We start from the raw sequence: 10373 nt of genomic DNA, 5'->3' as shown, positions 1-10373 counted from the left end.
TTTATGTTTAAGCATATGTTTAAAATCCTTCCATGAAGGAGGCAACTTGTCTATGATACTAGACACCGAGATAGATTCATTCATCTCCATTTTATGTTGTGCAAATTGTCCCAAAATCCGGAGCAATTCATTATATTGTTCCATTACCGGTCTAGAATCAACCATTTTATAATTCATGAAATTTCCAACAAGAAACTTCTTACTAGAAGCATCCTCATCGATATATTTAGACTCAAGTTGATCCCATAAATCTTTAGCGGACTCAACATTTTGATAAATGTCAAAAAGAGAGTCGGACATACCATTCAAGATGTGACCACGACAAATGTAGTCATCATTCTCCCACTTGCTTCTCTTTCGTTGAATTTCCGCAAGAGTTTCATCCCCCACAATCTCCGGCATTGGAGTACTCAACACATACACAACCTTCAAAGCGGTAAGAAGGAAGTGCATCTTCTTTTGCCAACGACGGAAATCGACACCCTCAAATTTCTCCAACTTTCCAAACTTGGTAGTCATATCCTTGATTGAATCCATTTCCAAATGCAGAAAATACTCTAAGAATGTTGTATTTTTTGTATTACAAAAGATTACAATATGTAACTAATACAAACAAAGGCACTAAAACAGAAATGAAAACAATATAAGACGGTTTATTACACCCAATCGAATCGTGTTGAACACACTTTCCTTAGAGTATTTCGACCCTATAGCCTTTGGGTATCACGAAATCTCTGTAGGATAAGACGATTCCTTTGTCTTAAGGCAAAGAGCAAAGAACAAAGAACAATAAGAGAGTTTGTTTTACTTTATTTTGTCAAAATCTGAAAAGAAATGCTCAAGAATTTTTGTACGTATAAATTCTACACATTATATATATATATATGCATGTGTAATACACATACTCCGTAAAATATATCAATAAATGGATAAGCATGTTTGTTGGTTGTTACCAGCCAATCAAACACAATGACAACTGCCAAACAGACACATGTTTTCATGCATGACATTCCAAAGTCTCACAAAAGTTTTCCGTAAAACAATCCAACCCCGATAGGGGTTAGCATCCCCGATCGGGTACGTAACCATTTGCATAATTGTCATTTTTGCTTTCTCGAATTTCACTAAGTATAAATAAAACACAACCCCGATCATCCAATCCCGATAGGGGACGCAATAATCGACATTAATACTTAGAAAATTCTTCAAAACATGATAAATTACATTATCATAAACATATCCATTTCAAACATGAACTCGATATACGATTATATGAGCATACACTCCGTATTCCCGACTCACATTATATCCATTACGAGCTCAACCCGATTTTGACTCGAAAACCCGAATTCACTTAAATGTTTTTGTGATCAAAATCACTAACAACATATATGGAGAAGTCGAATATGACATCATGTATCACATTATTGTTTTGATAATGCATCAAATGTGTTAGTTAAGGGTTCAGTTTGCGAGAAGTCTTTTACTTAAAACCGTCGTAAGTAAGACTTACTAATAACTCTCTTGTCGAATATGATGATGGGCCATTCAGCAAAATGAGATGCGTGAAAATGTAGCCCAGGAACGTTTTGTGAAGCCCAAAAACAAACAACGGCAAAGTAATGCATTGAGCGGAAAAATGAAAGTGAACCAGTCTCTTGTGAGTTGTGATGAATTGTGATACGTAACTACTCTTCCGTCTCTGTTTATTATTGTCCTTTGATTTTGGCACAAAGATCAAGTAAAGAGGATGAGACAATTACTAAATGATAAGTGGAATGAATTGAGTGTGAATGATTAATTGTTCATCAAGTTCATTCTCAAAATAAAAAAGACTACAATTAACTAAGACACTCTAAAATGAAAAAGGACAACAAATGATCGGGACTGAGGGAGTATCAATTACTCCTCCCATCCCAATTATTCGTTTGGCTTTTTAGTTTTTGTGAGATATATTTTAATCAAAGTCAAACAAAAGACTGTAACAAAGGAAGTATTTAGTGCTTCCTCTTTTAGTATACAGTAATATAGATAGAAAGACTCGAAAGTGGCAATTAGCCTCATTACTTTGATCAATCCCCCAAAGAATAGGTGAACTCTATCATTTTCCCGCTAAAAAACATATTCTCAAAAAAGAAAACTAATGATAATTATGTTCATTCACTAAATAAGGAAACTAATAATTACAATTTACTTCATCTATTATTTTTCATTAAAATTAATCTTTTCATCAAATTGTATTAATTTCACTAAACTATAAACTATATTATTTTAATTAAAATAAAAAATTGATATAAAACTAAAAATTAATAAATCTTTTATTATCCTATTATTAGATGATGAGTCTCATATGTTGTATAAAACGATCATTATTATTATTATTTTCGTGAGAAAGAAATTTGAAAAAAATATATATAAATTGAAACTCATTAGTTTTATGCTATAAAAATATTTTCATTAGAATATTATATTTCAACTCATTACTCAATTCTCTTAATTAATTTCAGTTATAGCTTTTATTTATCCAGGCAAAATACAATGATGACGAATGTAAACAATTATAAGTTATCAATATTATATAAATAATGTTATAAAAATATTAAACATTAAATACCGTGCAGATAAATCGGTGATCGCAACGATGTAACGATCTTCGAAAACTAAGAAACCTAGCCTTGATTTGATGGTAAAGAATGGAGAGGATTGAAGTCGTTGAAGTTTTTATGAAAACCTTTTGAGAATCTATATATATTATTATTTATATATAAGAGAGTTTTTTCGAGCCATTCTAGAGCGTCCACATCACCGTTTTTAATTTTTGGAAAATATATTATAAGATCTTGCAAGATTATTAAAAAGATACTATGCAATATTTTAACTATCACAACTATTTTTTACTTCAAATAATTGTTTGATTATCAATCTAACAAAAAAATAAAATGCAAAATATTTCAAAACTTATATATTTGAATTTGTAGCGAAAAATGATTTATTTGAGTATAAATTTTGTATTATTTAATATTATATTGTTGATAATACGATATAATCAGTGTATTAGAGAGTGAAAATTGAATAAATGACTTTTGAAATATCTTATAATATTCTAATATTAGTAAAATAGTTTAGTTACAATCAAGAAATAAATAGTTTATTAGTCACAAGAAAATCTGAAATCGGATAAGCCGGAACTTTATTGAGCAGGTAATCGTAAGGCAAAGTAAAAGGAAGTTGTGTACGACTATCATATTCGAGTTCTTGATTTTAGGCCCAAAAAAGGAAAAAAATTGTTTTAAATTTTAATGCTCGTGTAGGATGATATTTGACCTGTTTTATTAGATAATGACTTCCGTCTTAAGGGAGATTAACTACACATAAAAGGCTCAGTTGAGGTCTCTAACTTCATTACATATCTTAAGGACCCTCAGTGACAAATTTCAATGGATTCCGTAAAGGTAGCTCCTAAAAGTCATTTCCGAATTGGACTATCATGTTCGACCATCTCGGAAGAGGCCATTTTCTCTCCATTTCCTCCAAAGAAATGGAGAGGCAAGTACTTATTAATGGCCCGGATCGCTTATTGACAACATCTAACGGTTCTAAATTTACGCATAAAAATAAAGGAAAATGAGAGTGAAAGATGAAATGGAGAGAAAAGAAAGATGGAATGCGCTAAAATTCTCGACAACAACTCGTATTCCCGACTAAGATTGTTTTATGTCACATATATGGAGAAGTTGAAGATGACATCATGTATCACATTATTGTTTGATAATGCATCAAATGTGTTACGGTTTCAAGAAGTTTTTACTTAAGACCGTCTTAAGTGAGATTTCCCGATTAATCAGCAACTCTCATGTAGAATCAGTAGATTATATGTGGCCCAATATGATGATGGACCATTCAGCAAAATGAGATGCTTGAAAATATAGCCCAATAACCTCTACTTTGATCTTCGGTCCGGTCCTGACATATTACACGGTCCACCTATTTACTCTACTTATATAAGAAAAGAATCTCTAAAATTCTAATATTGTTGATTTTATTTTCTATTTTATTTACACGTTTTATAAGATGTGTAATATATTTACTTAAATTAGGTAAGAAGATAATGTTGCTTATTTTGATCGTTACGAACTTCTCGAATTCTAATTTTATATATATGCTAAACAATGTCGATGACGATCATATTTGGTCCGCTTTGGTCCATTTGGTCCGGTCCGGTCTACGCGATTTTTTAGTCCAGAGCGGACCGGACCAGTATTAATACGGTCCGGCCCTCGGTCCGCCTTTTAACCCTTATTCGGTCTTCGGTCCAGAGAGTTTGGTCCGGTCCAATTCAGTCCCCGTGGACCAATGAACATCCTTAACTGCATGTGTGCTTTAGGACACGCGTTAAAAAAATCGTAAATTAACTTTTATCATGTCAATGACAATAATATTTGGTCCACTTTGGTCCATTTGGTCCGGTCCGGTCCGGTTCATGCATTTTTATGGTCCAGACTGGACCGGACCAATATTAATATGGTCCGGTCCTCGGTCCACTTCTTAACCCTTCTTTGGTCTTCGGTCCAGAGAGTTTGGTCCGGTCCGATCCGGTCCCGGACCAATGAACACCCCTACTTTTATGAAATAGTTTCACGATAATTTACCGTGAGACCGACTTACAAAAGATTACTCGTTACCCTAAACTTATCTTGTCAAATCTTGATCCCAAATTAACAAGTCATGATAATTATATCCACCTAAAAATTGGAGATTATTAAGAATTTGTTTCCTTATTTTTCCAAAATCTTAATATGAAACGATTGCTTTCCTTTGTGAGGAAATATAAATATAAATATATGTATATAAAAGGATACGATTAAGAATGCTGATTATGTTACATTAAGAAGATAATAGCTTAATATTTTTTAACAACAAATTATGGTAAATGAAATGACATTATTCGTGATTTTGGTTTCTTTAACTCTCGGTGTAGTTTCGGGACGATCGCATTTTGGCCAACAATTTATCATCAAGGCCAGTTTTAAGTTTATTTTGATCAAAAGTCGTCTTCTATTCATATAATCTGATCATTAGTTTAATTTTCAATAATATTTTTCCACTTACAGGCAAATAATGGACAAATATACGAGTGTGTTGATTACTATAAGCAACCAGCATTTGGAAATCATTCGTTAAATCTTGAGGTAAAGTTATCACACTTACTGATTATGATAATTTCAAAGTAAAAATCAAACTACATTTGGAGATTGGACCTCTTAAATGGGTCGGACGGGCGGTCACATGTTTTGTCATTTCACTCGCGTAAAATACGAGCGGGTCTATTTTGGAATCATAATTTACAGGTTTGTAGGGGTAGGATTTATACGGGTTTTGAGTCGGAATTTGAGTCAGAAACAGGTCTAATTAACGCCACGCCTTTTTACAAATCTTTATTGTCGTCTTCTATATTAAAATAATTATAAATTAAGATGGAGTCTAGTCTTTTACAATATGCGACTCTATCCTACCTACAGTATGCAATCAGTCTTTTTTTTTTAGAAAAATTACCAATATGTTTTTTTTTAAATTGACGATTATCAAACGTCATTAATAAACTCTGCTAATTATATATTCTGGTTAAACCTATTAATACATTAGTAGTACTCCCTTTAACTGTCATTTGTTTATCTTTGCTTTTGACACAATTATTAAGGATATGAGAGAGAACCATTTGTGGTTTGTGTTATTGAATGACAAGTGGATCATTATGGATGGATATGTACGATTAAAATACTCATAAAAACACCGTTAATATAGGAAGGTAAACAAATGAATAAGACACCGTAAAATAGAAATAATAACAATTGACCGGGACGAGGGAGTAATCATTTATTTTCGTAATCTACTTTTGTCATTACTAACCTGTTGTTTACCATACAGAACCTATGTGTTATTCAATGTATACTATGAATTTAAGATAATTACAGATCGAATATGTCATTATGCAAATAATTTACATAAACAGGTGGTACCAAACTTGGCAAAACTTCAACAACAACAAAGTGCAAGTGATTTTGGATTTGAAGGTCAAAGGTGCCCTATTGGTACAGTTCCAATTATGGTTCGCTCAAAACAAAAGGTCGATGGGTTTGTTGTCCCTAAGTCACACTCTTTACCTCATGCGGTTGAAAACCGCGACCTACACTGCGTAAGTTTTAAGTTTCCATAATTTTGTAGGAAATATTTTAGTGTCACAACAGATTTTTGTACTTAACACATATATTAGTTCTAGTTTCGGTCAATAATTATCTATTATATTACTATAAAGACTAAGAAAGTACACTTAGTGTATAATAAGCGAATTGGTTTTTAAATGTGTGTATATGTTTATAACAAGTAGTGAATTAGCTTTTCTAATGCGTAAGACAAAATGTTTAGAACCTAACAATTAAAGCAAGATTCTTAAAAATATATCATGAGAAAGTAATGTTCAAACTCGTTTTTAGCCTAATTTGTGTTAATGAAATAATTGTGTAAATCTTCCTTTCTATTTAGCTTCTTAATATATACTCTTACATCAAACATTAGAATAACCGTACTTTACATTACCTCACCCATTACCAATCATTGGTTGGCGCAGTGGTAGCATGGGGCTGCGCTTGGTAGGGAGGTCTGCGGATCGATCCCCCACAACTGCGATTGGGAGGGGTTTAAATACCGTAATCCTTGGACACGTCCCGAAATCTGGATTAGTCAGCCCAATGTGGTTCGGATTACCGGATGGTTTAGACCAAAAAAAAAAAAAAAACATTACCTCACCCATTTATAAATGTTCTTTTAAATGGAGAAACTTGCCACATATGAAAATAAATAACAATTGATCTGAAGTAATAATTTATTTTCCTAATGCAGAGTGCTAAAATTCAAACAAGAGCAAATAATCCGAACAAAAAATTCTTTGGAGTTAGTGGTCACGTCAATACTTTCAAGCCTCTAGTTCAAAGTTCGCAATGGTCTTCCGCTCGTGTCAAGCTTTTAAATGGGGCCGAGAGTATCGAAGCTGGATGGATGGTTAGATCTTAATCCTGACTTTTGACATCGTATTGCAACTTTTATATGACACAAAATTACTCTTATTTATATAATTGTCTAATTAATTATTTGTGCTTTGTATCGAAAATAGTTTTTAAATCTCTAAGCCCAGTTTATTTCTCTTTATCATGTAGGTTAATCCCAAAGAGTTTAAAGATAATGAAGCCCATCTTTACGCAAGCTTTAGCGTAAGAACATTAGCCTCATCAAGTATCTATAATTTTAAATCTGTTACAAAAATTTTTATGCATTTTTTTTTAAATTGATGTTTTGTATAGGCGGGCGGGAAAAGGTGCATAAATATGGATTGTTCAAGTTTTGTGCAAGTTTCGACTGCTATACCATTGGGTGTAGCTTCACCTAAATATTCAGTAATTGGAGGAAGACAAATAGGTTGGAGCATATCGATTAACAAGGTATAAATTTACTCTAGTTATTCAAGGTCTTACGAATTCAAATGTAAACATCATTAAACTAAACTAGATTAATGTTATTAGGTAGCTTAGTTGGTTAAGTTATGAGAAATGATACCATGAATTTAAATCTCGTCGGCATCCAAATCGCTTTATGGCTTCCTTTACAACAGGGAAAAAACCAGAACTAAATTAGAATAATAAAGGCATTATTGTCTTTAGTAGCTGATTTTACACAAGTGTTTGTTGTAAAACTAAATGTTTTTTTTTTTGTAAGAAAATATGCATAACTATAATCTATAATCTTATTAATTGACTAATCCTTCTTATATGATCACATTTTTAAAACATTTATATTAATTTTGTTTGTTATGATCATTTATGTAACTCTAATTTGATTAAGCGTCTGTTATTGATACAAAAAGTTAAATAATTGAATGGGATACCTGGGTGGCATATATATGCTTATTTGTAATATGATTTACTTGATTATAGCATCAAGATGATGGAAATTGGTGGCTAACAGTAGCCGATGTGAAAGTTGGATATTGGCCGAAAAACTTATTCACAACGTTAAAAGATGTCGCTAATCAGATAGACTTTGGAGGGGAGATAGATGATCCAGGCATGGTAAATCCCCCACCGGGAATGGGAAATGGGAGGCAGGCCATTGAAGACACAAGGTATTCATCGTGTATTAACCAAGTGACAGTCGTGGACGAAAGTTTTAACAATGTCAATCCTCCAGACACTGAAAGATTTGAAGATTGTAATTTACTCTATACCGTTTTAGATTATTATAAGAGTGATCCTAATTTGGGCCGCATTATTTTCTACGGGGGTCCAGTTTGGGCTGGAATATAATGCTCTTCCAGCTAACCATGCTTAAACTTCTTTGTATCGCGGACAATAAAAGTAATCGGTTTTAATTTTGCAAACATACATAGTATAAGTTAAGAGAACATTTCTTCATTATTTTAATTTCATCTTCGATAATTTATGTGAACAATGAACAACAAATAGGAATCGAAAGATCCATTGTATTGTTCGTTTTTTGTATTGTCGAATGTTGATGAAAAAACTTGAGATTGTCGATGATCGAATATCACCATCCACTATGGCAAAAGGATGTCCAAATTTGGTGAATGAAACTCTAGCTTAACCAAATTGTAGCCTTAACTTTTTAGTCTCACATTCTTAATATCAATGTAATGTTTTGGAAATATTTTTTAATGTATTCATTTTTTTTTAAATGTATTCATTAATTTATAATGTGTAGTGAATTTGTTGTGATTGATATTAACACCCTATTACATATGTATTGAATAAATTTATATTTTTCTTGTACTTTGACTACCAAATGGTAACATATTTTTAATTTTCTTTTTATCTATTCTATCCATCTCATTTAAATTGTTTTCTTTGCTTAAATAAAACAACAGTTAAGCGAAAATGAGTGATGTATGTTTTAATTTTTCAATATAGTTACTATTTTCAAACATAAAAAAATTTAATTATGGTTGATGTTACTTACTATTTTAATAGATATCATCATTTTTATAAAGTTGTAAATTAGAAAAAATATCATTTAGATGTCGAGTAAAAAAAATATCATTTGACTATAAATGACAAAAGTGAATAATATTAACATGATGCAATAGCAAATAAACAATAAAGAACTATGTGAATATAAACCACTATACAAAAATAGTGAAAAAAAGTTATGTGAGTAAATAATTATTTATGACGAATTAGAAAAGTCCCGTGATTTTCACGGAAAATTAAACTAGTTCATATAATAATAGGGTTTATTCTAAATTTTCTCTTTATTTTCATGTATAAAATTGGAGCCATTGAATAAACCTATAATATGATCTGATCCGTTGAAAAGAAATAAACCATCCAGAAATGAAGAGAACCTTAGCTCAAACTTATTGCCCCCGAACATGGGTGTGCTCATTTGGACCAAAGGAGAGCTAACCACTTAATCACTCAAAGATTAATGTTTATATGAAGCACTAATAATAATTTATCTATTATTTAGGGTTAGACACCTGTCCTCACAAAAATTACTACACAAAACAAGATTGTTTTGGATCGTGATGTAAACATAACATCATTGATTACGTTATTATAGTGATTAATGTCTCACGTTTTTTTAATTTTTTTGGTTTTAAAATTGGGGCGTCCACCATCGATAATAGCAGTTAAAAATTTGCTTCATTCTCATGGATAAGAATCAAACTTTTAATCTGAGGTGAGCAACCACCACACCAAATCCATTTAGTAGTTAATATCTCTCGTTTGTGTAAACATATATATACGTGCTAAACTTTGGGTAATGTTCGTTTAATCGGTTGGCAACCTCCATTTGTGTGAACATATATATATTTTCACGTCTTAATTTCAGTCGGAAACCAACACATCCAAAATGTTGCAGTTAGATCAGACTACTATCAGTACTATGTCATGCACTCATGCATGCGTTATGGCATACATTGTAAGATAAACCAGATTAAATATGCAAAACTCAAATCAAAGAGCTTAACATTCGAATTTCTTTAACTTCACCTATTGACAATAATGCGCAAATTCTTATTTCAGACGGGCTATTTCCAGTCTGAAATAAGACGGACAAAATGTTACTATTTTCTGATAAAATGTTACCATCATTTCGAAGGTAAAAAGTGACAACTTTAGTTATAACATTTTGTCATTAAATGATTATATTCTTTTAAAAAATGGTGACATTTGGTCCGTATTATTTTAGTCCGTCTGAAACAAGACGGACTTCAAACAATGGAATTAATGCGAAATGATGTAATGATTTCTATTTTGGGAAGTAACTATATTTAGACATCACAACTCACACGGCATTACATA

At 31.7% G+C, this 10373-nt stretch overlaps 1 protein-coding gene across 1 annotated transcript; it reads left to right on the top strand.

Moving 5' to 3' along the window:
* Positions 1-3538: 3538 nt before the first annotated feature.
* On the top strand, positions 3539-8417 carry LOC141621048 (protein neprosin-like). Its single transcript, XM_074437767.1, has 7 exons — positions 3539-3550; positions 5112-5189; positions 6011-6193; positions 6898-7056; positions 7212-7265; positions 7356-7493; positions 7986-8417. The coding sequence occupies exons 1-7, from the start codon at positions 3539-3541 to the stop codon at positions 8352-8354; spliced, it is 993 nt and encodes a 330-aa protein (XP_074293868.1). The 3' UTR covers positions 8355-8417.
* The last annotated feature ends 1956 nt before the right edge of the window (positions 8418-10373 follow it).

The sequence above is a fragment of the Silene latifolia genome, chromosome X, assembly GCF_048544455.1.
Source record: "Silene latifolia isolate original U9 population chromosome X, ASM4854445v1, whole genome shotgun sequence".
Classification (NCBI taxonomy): Eukaryota; Viridiplantae; Streptophyta; class Magnoliopsida; order Caryophyllales; family Caryophyllaceae; genus Silene; species Silene latifolia.
This window is presented reverse-complemented; position numbering and strand designations above follow the sequence as displayed.